The sequence below is a fragment of the Carya illinoinensis genome, chromosome 5, assembly GCF_018687715.1.
Source record: "Carya illinoinensis cultivar Pawnee chromosome 5, C.illinoinensisPawnee_v1, whole genome shotgun sequence".
NCBI lineage: Eukaryota > Viridiplantae > Streptophyta > Magnoliopsida > Fagales > Juglandaceae > Carya > Carya illinoinensis.
The window spans coordinates 9055902-9083404 of NC_056756.1; the positions used below are offsets into that span (position 1 = coordinate 9055902).

The 27503-nt window shown below is 36.8% G+C and overlaps 1 protein-coding gene, 1 long non-coding RNA gene and 1 pseudogene across 2 annotated transcripts; 2 read left to right on the forward strand and 1 right to left on the reverse strand.

The window, feature by feature from the left end:
- The first annotated feature begins 323 nt into the window (after positions 1-323).
- LOC122309805 lies at positions 324-1930 on the forward strand. Its single transcript, XR_006242529.1, has 3 exons — positions 324-341; positions 1483-1574; positions 1903-1930. It is a non-coding gene; the product is annotated as an uncharacterized LOC122309805 (long non-coding RNA).
- A 3542-nt stretch (positions 1931-5472) lies between these two features.
- Positions 5473-14271, forward strand: LOC122308896 (annotated as a pseudogene).
- Positions 14272-14275: 4 nt separating this feature from the next.
- On the reverse strand, positions 14276-17307 carry LOC122308895 (amino acid permease 3-like). The gene is made up of 8 exons (XM_043122173.1): positions 17024-17307; positions 16787-16925; positions 16249-16482; positions 16075-16168; positions 15730-15944; positions 15464-15621; positions 15095-15322; positions 14276-14985 (listed from the first exon to the last, which is right to left on the reverse strand). Exons 1-8 carry the CDS (start codon positions 17069-17071, stop codon positions 14560-14562), a joined length of 1542 nt encoding a protein of 513 aa, XP_042978107.1. The 5' UTR covers positions 17072-17307; the 3' UTR covers positions 14276-14559.
- Between the last annotated feature and the right edge of the window lie 10196 nt (positions 17308-27503).

Here is a 27503-nt window from a genome sequence, read left to right on the forward strand (position 1 = left end):
GGGATATATAAGGGGTGCGGGTCGAGAGATCATGAGCCCCCAAGCTTAAGGGTCTTAAGATTCATTTCTAGAAATTTAATTTCACTGGATAATGCACCAACTCCATGTATTGGTGCATCCTTTTCCTTTCATTTAGTTTGTACAGTTTAGCTATATTTCAACAGAAACTGAAATATACTCTGTTTGAACTGCAGGTTACTTAGGGTTCCATAAGGTTGGTCTTGTTGTTAATACAGAAACTGGATGTGTTTAAGAATCAAATCTTGCATCTGTCTTTGATGGAGATGACTGTGTTAATGCCCGGAAATTATTGTAATCTGCTTACGACGAAATCGACACCTGTAAGCTTTTTGCGAGTATTCGTGCAAGTATTTTTTCGTGGTTCTGTTGCTTTTTGAGGATCATCAACGTTCCTTGGAAGAGTTTAGGAGCTTTTTTTTAGGAAGACTTTGTTTTTGTGGGCCATTACTTTAGATCCAAATGGTCTCAGTTTCCATGATTTCCTTATAACGGTTTTTAGTTCTTAAATAGGTGTATGCTTTCATATGCCTCTAGTGTACTTGCGCAATGCCTATCTTTATATCAATGAAATATCTTATTACTTGAAAAAAAAAAAACACTTTCTCACATGAAAGCAAGAAAGTAAATTTCAGGTTGGTGCTTGATGCTATGCTTTTCTTAATGCTTTTTGATTCGTTGTTTTTGTGCTGCTCACAGTCAAATGTTATTGAATGAAGGATATACTTATCTTGTATGTGTTGGTACCTGTTTTTAGTCGAGGAGACAAAAAATTAATGGGATTCTAATGATTTTGGTCGACTTTTTTCACTTCTTTGGTGAACTGATAACTATTTTGTCGGAAAGAAATGAGGATGGATAAATTGAGAAAGCGACCTATTAGTAATGGACTGGTGTTTCATGTGCAAAAGGGGTGGTGAATCAATGGATCACCTTCTTCTCCATTGTGATGTGTCGAAGGCTTTGTGGGATGAGGTTTTTGCTAAGCTTGGCATTACTTGGGTGATGCCTAAGCAATGTGGTGAACCTCCTGGCCTGTTGGAATGGGATTCAAGGCAATGTTTGGAAGATAGTACCTCTTTGTCTTATGTGTTGTATTTGGAATGAGAGGAATGGGCACTGTTTTGACAATTTAGAATGCTCAGTGGGAGGGATTAAAGACTTCTTTTATCATACTTTGTTGTTTTGGGCTTCGATTATTGTAATGGATGGAACCTATAAATAGAAAATTATTGTAATGGAGATAGTCTAAATGACTTGTGCTGTTTTTCAGCTTTAGTTTGTAATTAGGTGTTTTTCTCTTGTATTATTCTTGTGTACTTGGGCCCTAATTATGTGGTTTAATAAAATTTTACTTATCAAATAAAGAAATGAGGATGGAAATGGGTTGAATTATTTTATTTCTGTCCTATTGTTAGTCAAGGAGAAAATAATGATGCTAAAAGAAATCCCGTGCGTTTGCAGTTCACAAGCAGAGGGATGTTGTTCCGCTTGATGTAAATGCTGGTGTTGGGGAGTCAGATGAAGAAGAAGAGCTACCTGTCTTTGATCTCAAGGTTTGTGTTTTCCCTTTTCTATCAAGTTGTAATAGGTGCTTTGAAAGTTTGAAGATATTATGTCTATTATTCTATTGAGAGTGCTATAGGTTTCACTTGAGTTGTAGGAAAACTTTTGAGTGCTTTATCATGCATGAGTTAAAATATAGGTTGCTTTTGTTTTTGTTTTCTTATTGTATTATACATAACACTGAAACATTAAACACGTTAAGGCATTGCTCTTATTTTTAGATTTTGTTTGAGCGAGCATAAGCATTAAACAGGCCATGGCATTTCCATTTGTATGTTTTCTTTTCAGGTCATCAGTTAATGTTAATATTGCTTGTAGGGTGTCAATGGTGATCTCGACGACGACAGCGATATCAGTGACGATAAATTCGAAACTGGCTTTGTTGCAAAAAGTAAGGAAGATGGTTTGCGATTCCTTGCATTTTGTTGTTTTGAGTTAATGATTGGTGATGGACTAAAGACTTAATTGCAAGAAAGATTATTAAACAATTAAGGATTTTTTTTTAAGAAGGGGGCTTTAAGTTGAAATGAGAGAGATTGTTGACATATGACTATGTTCTGAGAGTTAGTTGTTTTTTATTGGATCAGGTGGTGTACTTCTTATAACTCAACGCCAAAATTGAGTCTTTAGCCTCTTGGTAACCACATGATATATTTATATATTGGAGACTTTGTGAAAGGAAACAATATAGTATCTAAGATGTGATTTTAAGGCCTACACTAAAAATATAATTTGGAGGCTATTCTGCAGTTTATCTATATTTCAACAGAAACTGAAATATACTCTGTTTGAACTGCGGGTTACTTAGGGTTCCATAAGGCTGGTCTTGCTGTTAATACAGAAACTAGATGTGGAAGAGAATCAAATCTTGCATCTGTCTTTGATGGAGATGGCTGTGTAAATGCCCGGAAATTATTGTAATCTGCTTATGCCACTTTTTCTCAAAATATGAGCTTGTGGCAAGGTTACCATTCACTGTAGACTAAGGTAAACTTTTCTCTGCTGTACAATCTTTGAAGGGTGGGGAGTGCAATTTATTTATTCATATGAGCTGAGCACTATACCATAAAAAATTTACAATTCAGGAAAACAACTTCACAAATATAGGCAACACTAGCACAGTGTAAGTCTCATATTTCAAATCGACCAAACAATTTTATTTTAGGTAACTATAGAATATCAAAGCCCCCTAATGACATTTTGAATGAGGCTTTTGTTATGGTGTGAATTATTGAAAGTAAGAGTTCTGAGGTTTCTGAGATACTTCCATCCCAAATAGGTTAATTGAGAGTTTCTAGTTTATTTATCAATATATGCCTTCAGTGTTCAGTCACATTCCAACTTATCGATATTTAAATGATTTGTACTATTTTTTTTTTCAAGAAAGAACTATTTATGTCATATAGGGTGCTCATGAGTTTGTCTTTGTTTTGCTTATTTTAAACAGATGGGAACATTCTTCAAAACTTAAGTGTTGTTCATTGGCGTGCACTGAAGGCACCAACAGACAACTTGGTAGCTCTTTGATTTTGGATGTAGTAAAGGCTTGAACTATAAAAATATTAGTGATGATTAATCTCTTTACATAATCATTAGCTCAGCTTGTACTTGATATGATCAATATAATGCACCACCCAGTGTAAAAATATATATGACTTTGGTCTCATTGACGACTTCAGGTCAAAAGAATGATAGATTGTAAATTTGTTGATGTATGGATAATTAATTAGCTACTCATATCAATCAGGTACATTTGGATGAATGAATGGAAAATATTTGATTTTCATGATTAATGGGTGAAAAATGAGACCTAGTATTCTTATTGGGTGTCATTTAAATGAGACCTTTGTAGGAATACTGGGTTATTAAAATTTCTAATTTTTAGGATTTTTCAGCGATTTTTCAATCGCCACCAAAAATTTACAAAACAGCATAAATAAAATTGCAATTAAAAAAAATTGTTGGTAATTCAATTTCCGACGATACTAAAATCGCTGGCATATATATTTCAAAATGGCAATTTATATTACGGCGATTTAAAAATCATCGTTAAATTATTTGACAACGAATTATTTATTGCCGGTATATACTTTAATAACGGATAATTTATTTACCGGCGTTTACGAAATCGCTGCAAGGTAAAACTCCAGCGATTTCACAAACGCCGGGAAATGAATTTCCAAACGGTAAATGATATTCCGGCGTTTGTGAAACCGCTGTGAAATTGATTTGACAACGATTTATAAAACGTCGGAAATAATTATCGGTTTCTTAAACCAACTACCGGCGTTTTACAAATCGCTGTGAAATTCAGTTTCGGCGATTTTGAAAAGGCCGGGAAATTATTTTCCAAACGAAAATTGATATTCCGGCGATTTCGTAAACACCGGTAAACTAGATAACGGCGAAAAATAATTCGCTGTCAAATAATTTGATAGCAAGTTTTCAAACACCGGTATCTAAATTTCTTTTTTGTGATTTATTTGCCGGCGTTTGAGAAATCACCGTTAAATTATTTGACAGCGAATTATTTTTCGCCGTTATCAACTTTAAAAACGGATAATTTATTTACTGGCATTTACGAAATCGCTACAAAATAAATACCCAGCGATTTCACAAACGCAGCTAAATAAATTTCCATTTGTGATTTATTTTCCGGCATTTAAGTAAGCGCCGAAAATTTATTTTGCAGCAATTTCTAAATCGCCGCTAAAGATTCCATATTTCACGGTGATTTTGTAAGTTCGCGGCAGTATAGATAAAATGGCTGATAGTAGCGGTATCCGGCGAGTCTATAATCGCTGGGATAGATCTTTGCCGGTGATTTTTTTACGTTTTGCGGCGATTTAAAATCGCCGGCAAAAGTGTTTTTTATTGTAGTGACTAAGTGTCATTAGTAATCAAATATTCGGTACAAAAGGGGCTGCAAAACAAAAATAATGAGAGAAAGTTTGCTTCAAGGTACGTTACAATGTCGCTTTTCTTAAGATAATATTCGTCTCCATCAATTACGGTATGCACACGGATTATAAGTGAATTTGTCTCCAAGATAAAATAAAACTCAAAACAAGTTTGTTTGTTTAATAGTATTATGTACACATGAAATTAGACCTCAAATACACTTCAATTTGACTATTCAACCAATAAATTAGAAATCTATTTTCTCAAGAATAAACAGATTCTAACAAGTTTTGAAGAAATTAAATATTTGGGAGAGAGAGAATTTCGAAATTGAAATTTTGGGGATACACAGTTCAGATGAGATGTTTTGTTGAAAGTTGAATAAAATATTATTATAATATTATTTTTTAATATTAGTTTTGTTTTAGATTTGAAAAAAAATGAATTATTTATTATATTTTATATAGAAATATGAAAAAGTTATAATAATGAAATAATTTAAATTTGAGTAAAAAAAGGTAACATTATTAATTGACATGGCAATGAGTCTATTTATATATCCAAAGGATACAATTGAAAAGTTATTCTGAAAACTATTTGGAATAAGTATATATATTATGTTTGTTGTCACTTCGTTTCTCCTTGGCACCAGTTCGAACCACAATGAGCGCGCTCTGGGAATCAAATTTTCCCATTTGTTACAGCGCCTCATGCATGGAAGCCGCATGCAGTGCGTTGCAATGCTTGTGACTCGAACTCACAAACCCTCTGAGTAAACCGAAGGCATTAACACCTATATATATTATATTCATTATCTTCTCTCCTTACAAAATAATTCACAATTTTCAAAATCAACCTAAAAATACTATTAATAAATATAATATATAATTAATTATTTTAAAAATATTTCCAGCCTTCCATTCGATACCACGACCTAAATACCCGTCCCATCTCCTCTCAGCTTCTCCCTCAATCGAATAGTCACAAACTCAACTATGTCAGCTTCGAAGCCCTCTCAGAACACAAGCCAGGAAGTCATCTTCTCTAACCCAGAAGCCACTTCCTCTTCGTCCCTATACCCTTCCATCGACGTAAAAGAACTCGCAGAGAACCTATTCCCGGCTGTCGACAATGACGTTTCAGAGGCCTCTTCACACTTGCTACAACCCTCGGAAGATGTTTTGGTCAAGGTCCCAGGCGCACTAGTGCACCTTATCGAGAAAGACCATAGCGTCGAGCTCGCTTGCGGTGAGCTCGAGATAGTTAGTCTTAGGCAAGGCGAAAATGTCGTCGCGGTTCTTGCCCGTGTCGGAGATGATTTTCAGTGGTCGTTGGCGAAGGACGAGGCGGCCGTCATGCTAGCTGTTTTTCGGTACAGAAGATGGGAGAAATTGGGAGCTGGGACGTATTGGATGGCTCGGTGGCGAGGGAGATGTTTCCTGGGGTGTTGGAGTCGAAGGAGAATAAGGAATTTGTTGGGAATGGACCGAACAAACAAAGGCTAAGTTGAAGTAAATAATAGCGGAAGCAACAAAATAAACAACAATCACACAAAGAACACCAAGATTTAAGTGGTTCAGCTCAATGTGAGCCTACGTCCACTGTCGGGGTCGGTTTCAAAGATTTCACTATGAACAAGGATGGAGTACAAGAGTATTGATCACAAAATCCTCAATCCTAAAGCCCCAATACACTCAATGGACTCTTAGGATTGTATACAAAAGGATTCTTAAAACTCTCTCTAACTTGGCTGCTAAAGACTCTACAAAATGAAGAGAAAATGATGTATTTATAGGACAAGGCGCTAGTCAGAACATTCGCTCGAGCGGACGTCGAGCGAAGTGTCGAGCGCACGTTAGGGTTGCATTCTCGCTCGAGCGGATTGTCGAGCGGAGGTCGAGCGAAACTCTCTGGAAGATTTCGCTCGAGTGGACTGTCGAGCGGAGGTCGAGCGGAACTCTCTGGATGAGTTCGCTCGAGCGTGGCTCTAGCGGAGGTCGAGCGGCACTGTAGCGGAACTGTAGCGGCACTGTTGCAAACCCCAAAAAACACATTTTCAGCAGGAAATCAAACCAAACTCAACAAATCTCCACCTTGGCTTGAATTCCGTCAAGCCTAAACAAAAAACCATTAACCAAGAAACCGAAACCCCTCCACCAAATCCCCTAAGGGAATCACATACCCCAAACACCAATCAAGTCCAAGCAAAGTTTGAACTTGTATACTGAAACTGGCTTTGTCATCATATCTGCTGGATTTTCAGTAGTAGCAATCTTCTAAATTTCTAACACGCCCTCTGTAACAACTTCCCGAAGGAAATGATACCTGACATCAATATGCTTTGTCCTCTCATGATACATTTGATTTTTGGTCAAATGTATTGCACTTTGGCTGTCACAAAATACTGAAATTGCATCCTGCTGTAATCCCAAATCACTGATCAAACCTTTCAACCAAATGGCCTCCTTAACAGCCTCAGCTGCTGCCATATACTCTGCTTCTGTAGTTAATAAAGCAACAGTAGATTGTAGTGTTGCTTTCCAACTAATAGCAGAGCCACATAAAGTGAAAACATACCCTGTCAATGATCTTCTCTTATCCAAGTCCCCAGCATAATCAGAATCAACATAACCAACCACCCTTGAATTGTAGTCAGTTTCTCTATCAAATATTAGACCAAGGTTCGAAGTACCTTTCAGATACCTGAGTATCCATTTCACAGCCTGCCAATGAGCTCTACCCGGGTTAGCCATGTACCTGCTAACAACACTCACTGCCTGTGAAATATCTGGACGAGTACAAACCATTGCATACATAATACTGCCAACTGCACTGGAATAAGGAACACTAGCCATGAAGCGTTCCTCCTCATCTGTCTGAGGAGATAGGGATGCTGAAAGTTTAAAATGCGTAGCAAGTGGTGTACTTACTGGTTTGGAATCAGACATTCCAAACCTCCGAAGAACTTTCTCAATGTACTTTCCTTGAGACAAATACAACTTTCCAGCTTTCCTATCTCTGTGGATCTCCATCCCCAAAATCTTCTTTGCAGCACCTAAGTCTTTCATTTCAAACTCATTTCTAAGTTGAGTTTTCAGCAAACTAATGTCAGATATGCTTTTAGCAGCAATAAGCATATCATCAACATAAAGTAGCAAATAGATGAAAGACCCATTAGATAACTGCCTATAATAAACGCAACAATCATGGCTACTCCTCACATAACCATGATCTATCATAAAAGAGTCAAAGCGTTTATACCATTGCCTCGGAGACTGTTTTAAACCATACAATGACTTCTTCAATCTGCACACATGATCTTCTTTGCCTTGAACAATGAACCCCTCCGGCTGATGCATGTAAATGGTCTCCTCCAGGTCACCATGCAGGAACGCTGTTTTAACATCAAGTTGCTGAAGCTCTAAGTCGTGTGCTGCCACTATGGCAAGCATCACCCTGATCGAACTGTGTTTCACAACTGGAGAGAAAACTTCGTTGAAGTCGATGCCTTCTCTCTGACTATAGCCTTTTGCAACCAAGCGTGCCTTGTACCTTGCATCTGCAACATCTTGGATTCCCTCTTTCCTTTTGAAAACCCATTTGCAACCAACAGTCTTCGTCTTCTTAGGCAACTTAACCAAATCCCAAGTTTGGTTCTTGTGAAGAGACTCAATCTCCTCAGTCATTGTTGCGCACCATTGTGCACACTCCTTACTTTTGACAGCTTCTGAATAACTGGAAGGCTCTTGACCATCTATGTCCTCTGCTGTAGTAAGTGCATACATCACCATATCTGCATGAGCATATCTTTGAGGTGGCCTGATCTGCCTCCTTTGTCTACCAGTAGCAATACTGTAATCTTGCTCACGCTGTGCGCCATCATCAAAATCAGGATCATGCTCATCTAAAGTGACATGATCTTGGGTGTCGTCTGGCACCCCCTTTGAAGCCTCAACCTGTGACTCCACCTTCTTGCCATTGCTCTGCTCTTCACCTGTAGATACAGTAAACTCCTTCCTCGGATTAAGCATGGATTGTTCATCAAATACTACATCCCTACTAATTACAAGCTTAGGTGATTTGGGATCAGTACATCATAACCTGAATCCTTTCACCCCACTAGCATATCCAATGAATATGCCCTTCTTTGCCCTTGGCTCAAGTTTTCCATCATTAACATGGAAATATGCAGGACAACCAAAAACTTTCAAATTTGAATAATCAGAGGGAGTACCTGACCATACCTCATTTGGAGTTTTTAAACCAATAGCTGTGGCTGGAGAGCGGTTAACCAAATAGCAAGCTGTGTTGACTGCTTCAGCCCAAAAATCTTTAGACAAGCCGGCGTTTGAAAGCATACTACGGGCTCTCTCCAAAAGAGTCCTATTCATCCGCTCAGCTACTCCATTTTGTTGTGGAGTATGTCTCACTGTGCGGTGCCTCACTATGCCTTCATTTTTGCAGAATTCATCAAAGTCACTTCCGCAAAATTCCATACCATTGTCGGTTCAGAGTCGCTTAACCTTCTTGCCTGTCTGATTTTCAATCAAAACCTTCCATTGTTTAAAGTTAGCAAATACATCACTCTTACGTTTCAGAAAATAAGTCCAAACCTTCCGTGAGTAATCATCAATAAAGGTAAGCAAATACTGGGCTCCACCTTTCGATGGAACTGAAGATGGACCCCAAAGATCAGAATGAATATAGTCCACAGTACTTTTAGTTCTGTGAACTCCTGTAGTAAACTGAACCCTGCACTGTTTTCCAAACACACAATGTTCACAGAATTCAAGTTTTCCTATCTTCTGATTGCACAACAAATCCTGCTTACTCAGGATAGACATCCCCTTTTCACTCATGTGACCCAAACGCATGTGCCATAGACGGGTGTTGTCTGAGTCTGGATTATCTGAAACAAACACTGCAGCTGTACCTGTCAATGTACTGCCCTGAAGGAAATAAAGACCATCTGTCATATCTCCTCTCATTACAATCATGGAGCCCTTACTGACTTTAATAGCTCCACCTTCACCGGTATACCGGAAACCTAAAGAATCAAGAGTGCCCAAGGAAATAAGATTTTTCTTCAAATCTGGGATGTGTCGAACATTAGACAATGTCCTGACAATCCCATCAAACATCTTAATCCTAACTGAACCAATTCCAACAATTTTACATGCCATATCATTTCCCATCAAAACGGAGCCACCGTTGACTGACTCATAGGTAGTGAACCAGTCCCTCTTGGGACACATATGAAAGGTACAAGCTGAGTCCATGACCCACTTGTCACCATAGCGACTATTTGAGCCACTAATTGCTAGAACAATATCTACGCCGTTAGACTTTTCATCAGCAACGCTAACAGCATTAGAAGAACTAGTGCCTTCCTCTCTATTTTTCAATTTAGAACACTCATTTTTGTAATGACCAAATTTATGGCAGTAATGACATTTAACATTTTTCTTGTTAAATTTCGACTGTGAACTGCCCCTGGATTTACTCCTGTTCTTCTCTGCACTTCTCTCATGTGATCTACCCCTACTAGATGAACCCTTAACAAACAAACCACTGGCTTGACTATCCGTGCCTTGTACACCCAATTTTGTTATCAACTCCTTAGAGTTCAAAGCAGATTTTACATCTACCAAAGAGATGGTGTCTCTACCATACAACATCGAGTTTACAAAATTTTCAAATGATACCGGCAACGAACACAACACAATTAATGCTTGATCCTCATCATCAAGCTTAATATCAATATTCCTCAAATCCATGATAATCTTATTAAATTCATCTAAGTGTTCAGAGATAGGAGTACCTTCCTTCATTTTGAGCGTGTATAACCGTTGCTTCAAATACAAACGGTTGGTGAGCGACTTTTTCATATACAAGCTCTCAAGCTTGGACCAAAGACCGAAAGCCGTCTCCTCATCGGCAACCTCCCTCAAAACTCCATCTGATAGTGACAACAAAATAATACTATGTGCCTTCTCATCTTCTTCTCTTGACGATGCAGGAGAATCTTCGGATACCTTCCCTTCCAAAACTTTCGACAAGCCTTGTTGTCGTAACAAAGCCTTCATCTTGATGCGCCATAAGCTAAAGCTGTTTTGACCGTCGAATTTCTCCACTTCAAACTTTGCCATAGCCATTCCTCAAGATTTTGCAAAGAGCTTGACGCTCTGATACCAGTTTGTTGGGAATGGACCGAACAAACAAAGGCTAAGTTGAAGTAAATAATAGCGGAAGCAACAAAATAAACAACAATCACACAAAGAACACCAAGATTTAAGTGGTTCAGCTCAATGTGAGCCTACGTCCACTGTCGGGGTCGGTTTCAAAGATTTCACTATGAACAAGGATGGAGTACAAGAGTATTGATCACAAAATCCTCAATCCTAAAGCCCCAATACACTCAATGGACTCTTAGGATTGTATACAAAAGGATTCTTAAAACTCTCTCTAACTTGGCTGCTAAAGACTCTACAAAATGAAGAGAAAATGATGTATTTATAGGACAAGGCGCTAGTCAGAACATTCGCTCGAGCGGACGTCGAGCGAAGTGTCGAGCGCACGTTAGGGTTGCATTCTCGCTCGAGCGGATTGTCGAGCGGAGGTCGAGCGAAACTCTCTGGAAGATTTCACTCGAGCGGAGGTCGAGCGGAACTCTCTGGATGAGTTCGCTCGAGCGGAGGTCGAGCGGCACTGTAGCGGCACTGTAGCAAACCCCAAAAAACACATTTTCAGCAGGAAATCAAGCCAAACTCAACAGAATTAATAGGGGAGAGCTTGGCCGCGTACTGGACAACATTGGCACCGAATGTCGAGGACTATAATGGGCACGTGGCGAGGCTGATTGCCGCAGGGTCGGGGCAGATGATCAGAGGGACCTTGTGGTGCGGTGATGTGACAGTGGACAGGCTGAAATGGGGAAACGAGTTCTTGATGAAGAGGATGGGCCAGATATCCAATTCAGAGATTAGTCCATCAGCAATGAGAAGGATAAAAAGGTTTGAAATCTAATCTCTGATAAGATATGCGTTAATGTCTTTATTTGAGTTGGTTAGCTAATAATGTATATTCAGTTAGTCATCTTTATCCTTCTTCACCCTCCAATAGCAAGTTTGCTTATTTTTAATAGCTTTCTTGGAATCAAAGAGTTTTCAAAATAAGTTAGTAATTATTTTATTATTATTTTTTATCCACTTTTTATTACTATTTATTATTTAAAATTTTATTAATATTTTTTTACTATTATTTACAAAGTATTTGACATCACCTTACTACCTAAACACAATCACACAATCATTGTGATTGGGAAGGCCGGGGAGATGGTTCGGTGAATATCCATTTTTCTGACCATAGTGATAAACATGGCTCACAAGAACATATCATTCGCCAGCACTCGCCAACGCAGAGTGGAGAGCCTGGAAGTCCTGTTGCATTATTTGTTCAATGCATATATGATCTACTTTTTCAATTGTTTGACCTCTGACGAAAGATTTACAGCTTCCTTTCTATTTTGTAGTTCAGGCCCTTGTTTCCTCTTCAATATTCTATATTGTAATTTCTGCCCCTGTTTTTGTTCTTGATTTTATTCATTTTATATGGAAGTATCTTGTTGATGATCTTTTAGGTTTAAAAAGTTGACAAAGATGTCAGAGAAGATGGCTTCTGGAGTCCTTTCTGGGGTTGATAAAGTGTCCGGATTCTTGACAAGCTCGTTAGTGAACTCTAAAGTGGGCAAGAAATTTTTCAGCCTCCCCCCTGGAGAGATTGTCCTTGCCTCTTTGGATGGATCAAGTAAGTTCACATTACTTCATTTGTTTTTTCAATCTGTTCAATATGTGACTTTGATTGTTTGTATCTGCAGTTGTTTGTTTTTGCATTTTTCTTCGTTAAAAAATATGACCCCGGGGGAGGGGGTGTCGTCCTCTTTTTTTTTGTACTAAATATGGGTAAATTACCATTGAGCAAATTGGAGCTACCACTAGGTTGCACGCCAACACATATAGTAAAGGAAAATATTAGAGGAGCCTCTCAAACTTACCGTACATGTATTTTAATTTTTTTTTTTTTACTTAATAGTTAACAAAGTGGTTATTAATAAAATTATGTATTTTTTTAATTTTTTATTAATAATTAAGGATGTAAAAAAAATATTCACAAAAAAAAAATGATAAAAAAGACAATTTTATATTTAAGTTAGCAGTACACCCAACGGTAAGGCCGGCCCTCTAGCACCATCCATATAATGAATTTGCACAAAGCTACAACTGTACATGTTGATGTTGCTAAGCACGGAATGCCCTTTTGTGCCTGACAGCAAGATATTTTGAAATCTTACAAGTTACAACTAGTGGAAAGCTTTAATGTTTCCTCATCTATATACGCCTGACTTGTCCTTGAATGCCAGAGCGGGCTGACAAATTGAAGTTTTTAGTTTGTACTCGTGTATAGCTACTTTGGAACTGCAATTTTTTTTATTCATTGGCTACTTCTAGCTTTGTTTTCAGACTTCTTAAGGAAAGAGAACTTACTCATAACTACTTGTTTGGAAAGTCAAGTAATTGGATCAACAGCCATATTCCGATGACAATCTGTTGTAGTTTTTTTTTTTAAGTAACAATCTGTTGTAGTTGGAACTTGCTATAGGCATCATATTCCTAATGTATGGTGAAATGGGAAATTCAACTTTCGTCTAGATGTTATATTTCATTATTCATACGTACGCAAGCTTAAATATAAAGACAGATCTCTAGGGCTTAATTTGGGATTGGAAGTATCATAAGACAAAAGGAGGCTCTTGGAAAACGGAAAGATAGATGAGCTATTTGAGTTGACCAAAGATTTGGGATGTAAAATATGGCATACGTCATGCTTCTGCCACTCAAATGTGTGTTCTGTGTGTGTTTTTGTAGGCAAGGTCTGCGATGCTGTTGAACTTGCCGGAAGGAATGTCATGTCAACTACTTCAGTGGTGACAACTGGGCTTGTTTTACAGAGGTAATTCCTAATGTGACTGTAGAATTGATGCGGTAATTGCATCAGCATTGGTGTCATGAATATAATCACCATGATTCCTATCTTCTTTCTTACAATTTTTTGGCAAGGTCTTACCCCACTAATGTTCATTAGCCTATGTGATTATCGTCAGTCATATGCCATTGATGAAATACAAATTTCTGTAGCTTGGTTTGGAATTTTACTTTTAACTTGGAAAACATGTCCAAATTGGGGAAGGCAGCTATTGTACCTGTCTCCATGTCTGGATCTGGCCAACATTTAATATTTGTACCCTGTTTCTCTCGTTATCTTAAAGATGCATGGTAGGAAGCTATGAAAAAAAATTGAAGTATTTTTTGGGTCATTGCAGGTATGGAGAACAAGCAGCACAAGCGACAAATGAGGGGCTTGATGCAGCAGGACATACCATTGGTGCCGCTTGGGCTGTGTACAAGATATGAAAGGCTATCAACCCCAAGAGCGTAGTCAAACCCACAACTCTTGCAAAAGCTGCTGCTGCAGCGAATTCTGCTGAACTGAAGGCTAAATATAATAAGTAATGGCAGGCGTTTTACCTTCTTTTTAATGAATAGCGGATACAGTTAGTTACACTAAAAGCACTTCATCTTAGCTTCTTACATTTAGCAGAGGCCAAGCTCCTTGGTAGCTGTTAGCCCGTCGTATTATTTTGTTCTTTTTCTATACTTCAATATTGGATCAGATGATATCTGTAATTTGGTTAGTGCCATCAAATTAAACCTACAGTCCATTTGCATTTTTGTTGATCCAGACACCAGGGTATTTAATTAGCTACGTCATGGTCGGTATCATACTCCGATCCATGAAACAAGTTTATACATTATCACAAAGACAAAAACACGTCATTAGTCTTTCATGTCATGCTTGGATGTGTGTGTGGTTAGGCCATATTGACAAAACTATCAAATACTTGGTTATTAAAGATGAAAATTACTTCGAAACTTCTTTCTGATAAAAAGAAGCAGCTAGTTTGGGTTTATTCCTTACTAGAACCCCAAAAATAATACGGGTAATCATGGCTCTTTCTTAATAACTAGTTTTGAATGGCTTGTAAGTCTTGAGATCCAGAACAACTCCAGCAAAGGAGCCGACTGCAGCGACTATAGAAATGCAGAGGCATGTCATACTTATCATCTGAAGCCCTATCCACCTGCTTGTCCAACGTGCAATCTTCTTTTGAGAGATGTACATCTCAATGGGAAAGAAAACTGTCAATGGCCAGAATCCAAAGGCCCCAAGTATCCCAACAACATCGTTGAAGAAAGGCATGAGCATGGAGATGAGGGTTGTCAAAATAACAAAGATTGTTCTCCATATTAGACGGAAGAAGTTAAGCTGATAAATACCAAAGAAGGGGATAGGGATGTCATATTCGGCTGTTACAAAATTACTCTTGGCCCACTTCCGCGCACTCCATTTTTCTATGAATGCAAACAAAGGCTGGCAAAAGACCTGCAGTTGACACGTGATTAATTTGAGATTTAAAGAATAAAAACCTCGTAAGCTTACCCAAGCCAAGAGGTGCACAGAAATTGGGTTTCTATTGCTGCTAGAGCTATACCTGATATGCACCAACGAGGTGGACAACAATGGCTACATTTGCAATATCTAGTAGCCAGTAGGGGTTGTAGAATCCAAATCCAGTTAAAAGATTTCCGGGAGCTTCATCACCAAAGGCTGCATATCCCATGGCTCCACACAGCATATAGAACACTGTCGTTACAGCGATGCTGAACAAAGTAGCTTTCTTCATGGTCTTGTGTTCTGCAGGAGGAGATCTTATTGTGTCCTGCTTAGGCAAACAATTTGCACAAATTATTCCATAAGTTGAATTAATTGAACTTTGTCCAATGACCAATATGTTTTGGACTTCACGAGATATTTAATCTAATCTGTGGGCAAAAGATTGGCAGATATCTAACTAAAGTACCTGGATTTCAATGAGGATGATGGAAAAAGAATATGCGAAGGCAATAGCTCCAAGAGCTTGCAAACTCCTCCACATCTTCTGTGTAGCAGTGACTGTTCCGGCATGTGTTACTGTCCCTATACTAATGCCCAGTAGACTTCCTTTGAAACTCGCATTTTCTGCCATTTAAAGATTAGCGGTGTCTCATACATATGTTAGTTGTTCTTTTGATGCTATATAATTTCCAGTTTAATTTGAGTAACGATTATTCATATGCATGTTTATACCTGCTACTTTGCCTATGCCAAGACCAAGACCAACACTGGAGTATGTGAATGACATAATTGCTGCGACTATAGAGAGCCACCACACTTGATCAAAGTCCGGAATCTGAGAGAATATCACCTCTATGATTCCAAATGTTATCATGTACCCATTGCTGGACATGTGACACGGATCTTTCCCACCACTTTTATGGAAACAGTTTGATCTCTTTATCGCCCTAAATTGAGCTCAACACGAATATAAGAGTGGATATACTTTCAAAATTACAAACTTTTTTGTTACAAACTACAAAGATTATAAAACAGAATGCAAAATTCATGTGTGAATTATATGCTTGGGAAACTCACATCATGCTGACTGATGCTGCAATTGTGTACCCTATCGCAATTCCAAATAGATTTATATACTGAATCAACCCGCATAACATTACCTTTTTTCCCCCTGCAATCTCACATGGACGACTTTTAGAATCATGACAAAATATAATCCCCTATCTTGAAACGACAGAAACTATCCCTCACCCAAGTTAGCCTTGACAGCATCCATATAGGTGTAATTTCTCTGTCCGGTCACTTGGTCACCGGACCTATAGCACTGTGCTAGAAGGCCCGAGGTATAGACATTAACAAGGGCAAAGAGGATCATGACGACAGGTCCTGCAACCCAACCAAGCTGCCCTATGGCCCATGCCAATGACAGCACTCCAGAACCAATGACCGCAGTAATAATGTGTGCAGTTGCAGTCCAAAAAGTCCCTGCATCACCATATATCGTTATCATAATCAGTTCCATGTGCTCACTGGATATCAGTTTTACCAACATGTAATTATAAAGGTCTCACATAACATATCAATTTGTACCTGTTTAAAGAAGCTGCTAAATTAGATAGATATGGCAATAAGGAAAATGGCTAAATGATGAGTTTGGTACTCGTGAAATTGTAAAAAATTTGCTATGGTAGGCCACTCAAAATGGTATTCCCGATGAAATAAAAAAAAATAAAAATAAAAAGATTAAGTGTTGTTATAAAGTAAAACTAAAATATTATGTAATGTTTACCTGTTCTCTTCAAGCGGCCATCATCATCAAAGCACTTGGAGTAGTTGGACTGAGGGTTTATGGATTCAGCCTCGGTACCCTGGGTTTTAGGTTGGACTTCTACTTGCAGGTAGTGCCTGAAGTCATGCCTCTCCTCTACCTGATCAGAGGAAGATGGGCATATATTATAAGATATAAGAGAACCAAGTATCTCAACATGCATATATGAAAGTGATGGTCGGATTAGATTTGTCTTACCGCGCCATGGTGGATCCTGGATGGAAGTGTACGACTCCTTGGTAACATGGCTATGAAATGGCGGAAATGATTTGCTAGAGAGAGAGAGAGAGAGAGAGAGGGTGAAGCTGAAGGATACTTGGAAAATTATCTGGAGATCGTGGGGTCTTAAATACAGAAGATCTAGGAGGATAATAACTTGAATAGAACTTACAAAGAAGATCGAGAGGCCAGGTGATATTGCAATGTTGGCTAGTGATCATGTAACACGCCCTCGGCCTCTAGTGCTAGCTCTTTTCCAATACTTCCTCTCAAATTTTAGTCAAAGTGCAAATTATTGATAACATCTAAATCAACCTAAAAATACAAGTACGTACAAGATTCAATTTCTTACTCGATGTGCACTACCGGTACGTACTGAAAAGAAAAGTAGTCATGAACTAATTATTTAGTCAAATTTCGTGGTGTTCAGATTAATGATGGACATGTTGAAGATGACATGATGCAGGCCACTTATACTGCTAACTATCGTATGCATAAATAGAATCATGAAAAACGAAGCTGGTTGAATAATTAATAAGCTAGCTAGATATAATTAGGATGTATATTTTCATATATATACTCATCATTAAGCACCACAATTCTCTCCAAATCACCATTTTTGCAATCATAGTGTTTAGTATTGTACGTGGCTGATGGTCATGTGGTTAAAACTTAAAAATATTTGCCACCAACTGCAGGAAGAAGAAGAATATGTCAGGCATAACGACAACACAAATATATATAAGCTAGCTAGTAATTAGTAGTTATCAAAAGGAAAAAAGCTTATCTTAATGAAGTGCAAAGCAAAAGCTAAGAGATTGATTTGATAAAGGTTAGCCAATAATTTGAAGAGAATGATTTTGCAAGAGAAATCGGACAAGGTAAAATTAAAATGATTCCTACAGTAATTTGGTAACAAGCTAGTAAAGGAAAAGATCTGGATTGGATATGCATGTCTTCGTTTGTTTAGTCTTTTGCGGGGCTGGAGGGCCATGCATGATCGAGACAGCAAATTTACAACAGAAGCATTAGGCAATAACTGTACACCTGTAACACCTCAATTCTTCAAGTCGTTATCTTTCCAACCTAAGCCACGCCTTCTAGTTTTATTTTTGAATATGCTGCAATTAAAAAACATATTGTCTGTGATCCATTAAGAGAGTAATCCTAATCATGATCTCTCTCTCTCTCTCTCTCTCTCTCTCTCTCTCTCTCTCTCTCATGCATAATGGCTTCTTACATCAGCACTATGATGCATCCTCGTTAATATGATCGCGTTAATATGATCGATGGGTAGCTCCGGCCGCCTTGTACAGCTCCGAGATGTTCCTTTTTTTTTCATCAGGATACCATCACCAACACGTACGTCAAAGGATCTGCAGTGACTAAGTATGGTTTGGATGGTGAGAAGTAATAAAATAATTTTAGATAAAAGTTGAACTTTGAAAATTAAATAAAATATTATTAAAATATTATTTTTTTAATATTATTATTATTTTGAGATTTGAAAATACTAAATTTTATATTATATTTTGAATAAAAATTTAAAAAAATTATAATAATATGATGAAACACTTTCACTAAACAGGATGAAATACTTTCAATACTATCTAAATGGGGTCTGAGTCTTTTCACAATCATGTTGAGTTATTGTATTTTTAACTATTGCAAATAGGAAAATGATACTATATATGACCCCTACGTTTGTCCCTTCAATTTGATTGTTCATATATTTCATTTTATTTCTTTAATATTTTTTTACTTAATGGTTAAGAAAGTAACTATTAACGTATTAGTATTTTTTTTTTTTATGTTTAAACATGTTTAAAAAATATTTTTAAAAAAAGTAAAGAAGAAAAATACGATTTGCACTAAGAGGCACACCAAGTAAGCAAATTGAGGAGGCAAAGTAGCACTACCTTTACAAATATAATATCAAGAATATAGATTTTTCTTTTTACATCCGAAGTTAACTAGCTGAAACCCTATGCGCCTCCTACCCCTTCCCCACTCTCTCTCAAAAATATAAAAAATAAGGCCTGTAGATTTGATTTTTGCAGGAGGGGGAGGAGGCTTCCTTCTGCTCCTCCCTCTCCTTTCCTTCTTAATCCATTCATCCGCATTGTCTATCAATATTTCTTTTATTTTGTTTTATTTTGTTTTCTTCAAGACTAAAAAAGACAGATTTACAATTTTCTGACAATTACTAAGAGACATGCGTGGCACAAGCAAATTCAAAAATCGAAAATTATTCAGAGGAAAGTGGTAGTTTTGCAAAAATAATCGAGCGTAGTTCTCACATGCTGTCCCTTCTGTAAGCACTTTTTGACACACGTGCTAGATCACTAGAGTCGCCACTACCCAACATTTCAAATCTAACCTTTGTGACTAAAAAGAGACAAATGTGTTGTCTTCATAAGCTAATGGGAAAGTACCACAACCTAATCGGGAAGGTTCTATATCTTCATGTCAACATCCAAAAGAACAGTTACTAGATGGCGGTAGCTTGTCAACTTTCCATGCCACCACGAGAGATCGACGTGACATCATTCAAATCATCGATCTAGGCCAAGTTATTTTTCACAGGTTTTGTCATCTTTTATTTCCCTATTGGAGGACGTGTGCATTGATCTGGTGATGCAAAAACCCCATGTGAAGGTTACTTTATATATGGAAAGTGCAGGGCCGGTCCTCTTGCGTCAACGACGACTAGACATCCCTAAGGATCACTTAAGTCGCCTACAACTCTACTTGCCCTGCCCTTGGTGGAGGGTTTTTGTCCCCAAAATGCTTTGCCGACTCTCGCACCACAACCAACAGATGATGTTGATGGTCTGATCTATATCTAGCACCACCTAAAATTGTTCTCACCCGCCATTCTTGAACATATATTTCAGCAGGTATCCGGCCATTAATGGTAATTGGGTAATTCTTTTTTCCTCTCGTTTTCGAGCCGTTCCTCTAATGCTACTAGTTCGCAAAATCTTGATGCTACGTACTAGAATGTATATGGCACGTACAACCATCTCAATTCGGTGGTTGTGATACCATATTAATTAAATATCATTTGAAATAAAAAATATAAATTTTTAAGTTAGTGATCAGCTTAATATATAATTACTTATTATTGAATAATGTTATATACAGTCGTGGAGTGTGCAAATACCGCGCAATCGTTTTGAAAAATAGTGAAGTCCACGATTAAAAAGTTTGTTTTTTTATGTGAGTCCCGTATTAATTCACTCCCATATTAATTTATTTTTTTTTAAAAGACTGATGTGATGCGTGCAAAAACACGACTATAAATATCATTTCTTCTTATTATTTGCAAGATGGTATTTATTCTTAATTAGCCGGTATCCAGTTACCAAAAGGGACGTTTGGTAACTGCAGCATGCATGGCTGAGTCCTTAAGAACATATTAATTCATGAACTGAATACTTAGAAACAAGTAGTACTAGTGAATTGGTCAAATGTTGATCGATCTCGAAAAGATTCACTACAAGAAAAATGGGTAATTACGATCAATTTATAACAACGAAAAGACTATTAACAATCAAATTTAGTTGCTAATAATCTTTTCGTTACTATAAATTAGTCGTAAAAGTTTATTTTTCTTATAGTGATTGTAGGTTTTAGTACTGAGTATATATACCCTATGACTTAATCATCTTATATATATGATCATGGATACGTGAGGCACGTACACGCGTAAATATGCAGCCCGGCCAAGTAATCTATTGCTTAGTGCGCTATATATACATATTATATAATGGTAGGGAAAAAGAGAACAATATATATATATATATATATATATATATTCTCATATTATTTAGTGGTAACTACGTATACTTATAGCTAGGTATATACGTAGTGTACGTGTGTATATATATATCATAATTCATCATGATCGATCGGTTTTCTGAAAATTAAAGGAAACAGACCCTAAAATCATGAGTTTGAACAAATTGGCTATTTCATGGATTAATGCCTATATATATATAATTATTTCTATCATAAATCAGCTTCCTTCCTAGAAAGAAGAAAGCATGACTACCTGGTGTTGCACGAGGCCGGCTGACCCTCAAGTCAAGTCTGGACTCTCATGCGCACCCAAAAGCATTAGTACTAGATAGGGAAGGTCGACGGTCCTACCACTCACTAATTATATGTATTATATATGCATGGTGGAGAGAGTTTTTAGCCGATCGGTCGATGTACTCTGCTTAGAAAGTGGTAGGTAGTTGCGTCTATATCTCTTTTTCTTTTTCTTTTTGGCCAAAAAGGAAGAGTCCAGACATCGATCGATCCAGCTTTTTGCCATTGGTCTTTATCTATGAATTGAAATGATATCATCATGTAATTTACAATCATATATATAATTAATATTACCTAGCCAGGGCGGCGTTATCGTTAAACCACGCTTTTCACATGTCATGCATATATAGTAAACATGTGAAGTAATTGAAGCAATTATTGTCACGTGAATATTAGTTGCAATTGTGAATATGTAAGTATTACGTAATCATTCTAAAAAAATTAAATAAATATGAAATTTATATTAAAAGAAAATTAATTTTTTAATTTACTCATTTTTTTCGAAATGACTAATATATGGCACTTGTGCATTCTATAACTGCAACAACTTTGCTATAGTCAGTCAAGTTGGTGCACACCTTGCGCACCCCTTGCTTATGTGGCAGGATATTTTTATAAAACTGAAAAAAAAAAAAAAAAAAAAAAAAAAAAGGCAAAGGAAGGAAGAAGACGTCGAGATCGGCCTGTAATGAAGCTTGCTTTCTTGCCGATGGACAAGAACCAGCTTTGTTAATATAAGAAAACCAATCACAAGGATTCATTTTGTACGTGACTCCCAACTTCATAATTTTCCCTCCGTCTGCCATTTCTCCTTCTTTGAATATCAAATTTGGAGCTCATTGATCAAGATGAAAGCCAATAGATAGGAAAATTGGTCGGGTTCTTTGCTTGTTGCCCAGATGACTAACACAAGAGGGGGGGTGAATTGAGTTGTATTAAAAAAAAATAACAATTATAAATCAAATATATAATATAAAATATAAACAAAATATGAAATAACAATAAATATAAAGAGTAAGGGTAAGAGAGAAGCAAACTCAGTATGTTAACGAGGTTCGGCCCCACTGCCTACGTCCTCGCCTCAAGCTACCCCTTGAGGATTCCCAAATTCACTATTCAACCTCCTTCAGGTGGAGATAGAAACCTATTACACCTTTGAACAACACCGCTACAAAGGATCCGTGTAGAACACCCTCTACACTTGCAATCACCTTACACGTGGTGATTCAACTATTCCCCGTGTAGAATATTTTCTACACACACAAGGGTTATACACACATTTTTTCTGATACAAAAGCTGATAGTGGGTAGGTTATCAGAAAACACTCCTCAACGAGTGAAATAAGAACAATACAGCGCAAACTATATCTCTCAAAATGAACAAGGATTAAGGCTCAATGTTTAGAGAAGAGAGAATGAAAGCTTTGAATGAATGTTGTATGCTCTTGGTGTTGTGAATGTGAAGTTCTCAAATGATCTATTTATAGGCATATGAGACTTCATATTCAAATTTAAAAAGATTCACATGTCAAAGACAACATCATTCACTTTTTCAAAAAATTCAAATAAAAGGTTCTTCTTTTTCAATTGTCAAAGACAACATCATTCACTTTTTCAAAGAATTCAAATAAAAGGTTCTTCTTTTTCAATTGTCAAAGACAACATCATTCACTTTTTCAAAAAAAATCAAACCTAATCTTTTACTTTTGGCATATGACAAAATGAGCATACTTTCATTTTCAAAAAATTCAAACCTAATCTTTTACTTTTGTATAAGTCTAAAAAAGCATCAATCACTTTTGAAAATATTCAAATAAAACATGCACATGTGAAAGATGACAATCAATCATCTTTAATATTTTCAAAGTTCAACCCTTTAATCAAGGCATGCACATGCAAAAGATGACAATCAATCATCTTTAATATTTTCAAAGTTCAACCCTTTAATCAAGGCATGCACATGCAAAAGATGACAATCAATCATCTTTCAAAATTTTCAAAAATATTCATGCACATGTGGAAAATGTATTTTAATGCTTTATGATCAAATATTAATTTTGAGCATTAATCCTAATTTCGAATTTTGAAGAGATTTACAACATTACTCTATAATTTTAATGTGAACTTGTTCCCTTCTTGCTCATGCTTGTTTCCTTGATGTGCTTGACTCCATTGTGTAGACAACTTGAGCTTGAGACTTCTTTATTCTTTGAATTCATTTGTTATCATCAAAATCTATGTGTAAATATATAATTACACAAAACTTGAAATCTTGGGTTCAACAATCTCCCCCTTTTTGATGATGACAAATACTTGATAGAACCTGAAACCTGAATTAATACTTAAGCTCCCCCTGAGAATGTGCGTTAGTTTTTCAAGCAAAAGTATAAATATAATTCCAAATATATATAATAAGTTTAGCAATTCAAACGATGTTAATGTTCTAGTCTAACACTTCTCCCCCTTTTGGCATCATTAAAAAGGATCCGCAACAAGTAAATGGACCTGAAGAAAACGATGCGTTTAATAGTCACTGTAGATAGTTGAAAAATGGAGCCGTCCGTGACCCGACAAGTGCTGCAAAGCCTCGAGGCCTAACTCTATGAATTTAATACGGCTGAAAATTTAAACAATCGCCTGATGTTGTTGACAAACGGGATTGAAGGCTCCGAGTTTCTATAAAAAAATGATCATTTTCATCTATCGGATGCCAAAAAAATAATCACTTCTTGACCTGAGTTCTGTTTTTCCACAACGATAGAATGGCTGAGCAATTCTCTTCCACTAATGTTCCAGACTTGAATCAGGAACCCTTGACGCATCAATCATCAATCTTCTCTCCTGAGGCCGTCAATACCATGATAGGAGCAGTGAACCGTTTTTCTAGTAAGGCTGATTCTGAGATTATTGCAGAATCAAGAATGCTCAGTAATCAATATGCTGCCTCTGTTACGATCATGTCTCGAAGGTTAATGGCGAGGGTGAGTGAGATTGATCATCTTAACATGCAAATATCTGAGTTACGACAGAAGCTTGCTAATAAGGATAGTGAGAATAAAAGGCTAAAGTAAGAAAACCAAGAGTTGAAAAAATTTGCAGATTGGTATGCTCATGATCTGCAACCACGAATAGAGGAGCTGGAACGAGAAAGGGTTCAGATACAAGGTCAACATCGGCAGATAACAGCAGAGGTTCATCGTTTACTAGAAAAATAGGGACAATCTACTGTTAATCTCGCTGGCTTAGTAAGAAAACTTTTGACAATGTGTGTCCAGCATATCTTGTATTTCTTTTGACTAAATAAGATTTGAAGAGAAAATAGTTTGTCTTATTCTTTATGCTATCTCTATAAAATCAGTCCTGAAGTTCATCCAATCCGCATCAAGTTTTCATCTCATCTCTATAACTCATCTGCATTCCTTCAGCATTCTCGTTTTAAGCCTTCTATTCTTTTCTCAATGGCTCATTCTTCTAACATTTCTCTAGATCCATCCATGAGGCATTCTGCATCTCAACCTCCTGTTCTTTCTGCAGCTACCATTGGTGCCATGTTGCAGCAAGAAAATAATAATCTGACTAATAAGTCAGATTCTGATGCTATTTATGACTTGGTGAGTCTTGGGACTCGCTACTCTTCCTCTATTGTGGCTTTTTCTCAGCGGCTACAAGCCAAAAATCACGAAGTTGAAAAGCTCAAAGAACAAATTGTTGTACTTCAACAAATTGTTCAAGAGTCTCACACAAGGGAAGGAATCATTTGGCAGAAGAATAAACAGTTGAAATCTTTATTAGATTCTTCATTCCGCTTGCCGGTTCCCATGAATAAGAATGACATGATATTGTATGAAGAGAATGAGCGTCTCAAACATGAGGCTAAGAATCTCAAATTTATGTAAAAATATTAAAAAAAATCTATCTCTATTTTTATTGACTCTGGTCTATCTTTTAAGAGATATTCATAGCATGCATCATACCTATTTCTCTTCTGATCATACATAATCTATCTTCTGGTAAAGGTTTTGTGAAAATATCTGCTAACTGATCGTGTGTGTTTGTGAACTCTAACATTATATCACCTTTTTGCACATGATCTCGAAGAAAATGATACCTTATTTCAATATGCTTAGTTCTAGAATGTTGTATTGGGTTCTTTGAAAGATTTATAGCACTTGTATTATCACATTTGATTGGAATGTGATTATACATGAGTTTAAAATCTTCAAGTTGTTGCTTCATGTAGAGAACTTGAGCACAACAACTACCCGCAGCAACATATTCTGCCTCAGCAGTAGATAGTGCAACAGAATTTTGTTTTTTACTAAACCAGGAAACTAATGCATGACCTAAGAAATGGCATGCTCCACTAGTGCTTTTTCGATCTATTTTACAACCAGCATAATCTGCATCTGTGTAGCTGATTAGATCGAAAGATGTGTGCTTAGGGTACCATAACCCTAGGTTAATTGTACCACTAAGATATCTAAGAATGCGCTTAACTGCAATTAAATGTGATTTTTTTGGAGATGATTGAAAACGTGCACATAAGCACACACTAAACATAATATCTGGTCTACTGGCTGTTAAATATAATAAGCTACCAATCATACCTCAATATATCTTCGAGTCAACTGGCTTACCGGATTCATCTTTATCAAGTTTAGTTGATGGGCTCATTGGTGTTCCAATTTCCTTAGCATTTTCCATCCCAAACTTCTTCAGTAATTCCTTAATATATTTTGATTGATTGATGAATGTCCCACTTTTTGCTTACTTAATTTGCAATCCGAGAAAGAATGTAAGTTCACCCATCATGCTCATCTCAAATTCTTCCTGCATAGTCTTAGCAAAAACTTGACACATATTTTCATTAGTAGCACCGAATATTATATCATCAACATAAATCTGAATCAAAAGAATATCATCATTTTCATATTTAATGAAAAGAGTTGTGTCGATTTTTCCTCTTGAAAAACCTTTTTCAATCAAGAAACCACTGAGTCTCTCGTACCAAGCTCTAGGAGCTTGTTTAAGTCCATATAGTGCTTTTGTGAGTTTGAAAACATGATTTGGGGAAATATGATTTTCAAAACCTGGAGGTTGCTCAACATATACCTCTTCATTTATAAAACCATTTAAGAAAGCACTTTTAACATCCATTTGAAAAAGTTTGAAATCTTTATAACAAGCATATGCAAGTAGCATTCGAATAACTTCTAATCTTGCGACAGGTGCATATGTCTCATCATAATCGATTCCTTCTTCTTGATTAAAACCTTGGGCTACAAGTCGAGCCTTATTTCTAGTAATGACTCCAGACTCATCTTTCTTGTTTCTAAAAACCCATTTTGTTCCAATAATAGTATAATTTTTGGGTCTAGGAACAAGTGTCCAAACATCATTTCTTTCAAATTAATTCAACTCTTCTTGCATAGCTAGAATCCAAGATTCATCAAGAAGTGCGTCATCAATATTTTTGAGTTCAATTTGAGATAGAAAAGCAGTATGATTACAAATATTTCTAAGAGATGATCGAGTACTTACACCTTGTGAAGGTTCTCCCAAAATTTGTTCCACTGGATGATCTTTCACAAATTTCCACTGTTTGGTTGCATCTTGTATTAAATTTTGATGATCTTTCCTGATGGCTCCATGTTGAACTTCCTCTATTGCTTTCTCTTTGTTGAGATTGAGACTTTCTGTGTTTTTTATACCTTCTGTTTCTTCATCAATATATTTCTTGGAGAGTGGAGAATTAGATTCATCAAATACTACATGCATAGATTCTTGTACAGTTAAAGTCTTTTTGTTGAATACTCTATAAGCTTTACTATTAGTAGAATACCCGAGAAAAATACCTTCATCAGATTTTGCATCAAACTTGCCTAAATTATCTCTGTCATTCAAAATAAAACATTTGCATCCAAATACATGAAAGTAACCAATGTTGGGCTTTTTCTCATTCCAAAGCTCATAGGGGGTTTTATCTAATTTAGACCTTAACATAATTCTATTTATAACATAACATGCAGTACTTACCGCTTCGGCCCAAAAATAACTAGGCAAGTTGTTCTCATTGAGCATTATTCTTGCCATCTCTTGAAGAGATCTATTTTTCCTCTCTACTACCCCATTTTGTTGAGGCGTTCGAGAAGCAGAAAAATTATGAATAAAACCGTTTTCATCACAAAATGTTTCAATATTTTTATTAACAAACTCTTTTCCCCTATCACTTCGGATACTTGAAATAGTATAGCCCTTTTCATTTTGAATTCTCTTGCATAACTTGGTAAAGGCATTATGTGCCTCATCTTTATGAGCAAGAAAGATGACCCAAGTATATCTAGAGAAATCATCAACAATA

Excerpts from the sequence above, each read along its gene's own strand:
- LOC122308895 (XM_043122173.1), bottom strand. The coding sequence starts at position 17,071 with ATGTTACCAAGGAGTCGTACACTTCCATCCAGGATCCACCATGGCGCG. Across the intron at positions 15,945-16,074 it reads GCAGCATCAGTCAGCATGAT|GGCGATAAAGAGATCAAACT; the intron begins GTGAGTTTCCCA and ends AGCTCAATTTAG. Across the intron at positions 15,323-15,463 it reads TCATCCTCATTGAAATCCAG|GACACAATAAGATCTCCTCC; the intron begins GTACTTTAGTTA and ends TTGCCTAAGCAG.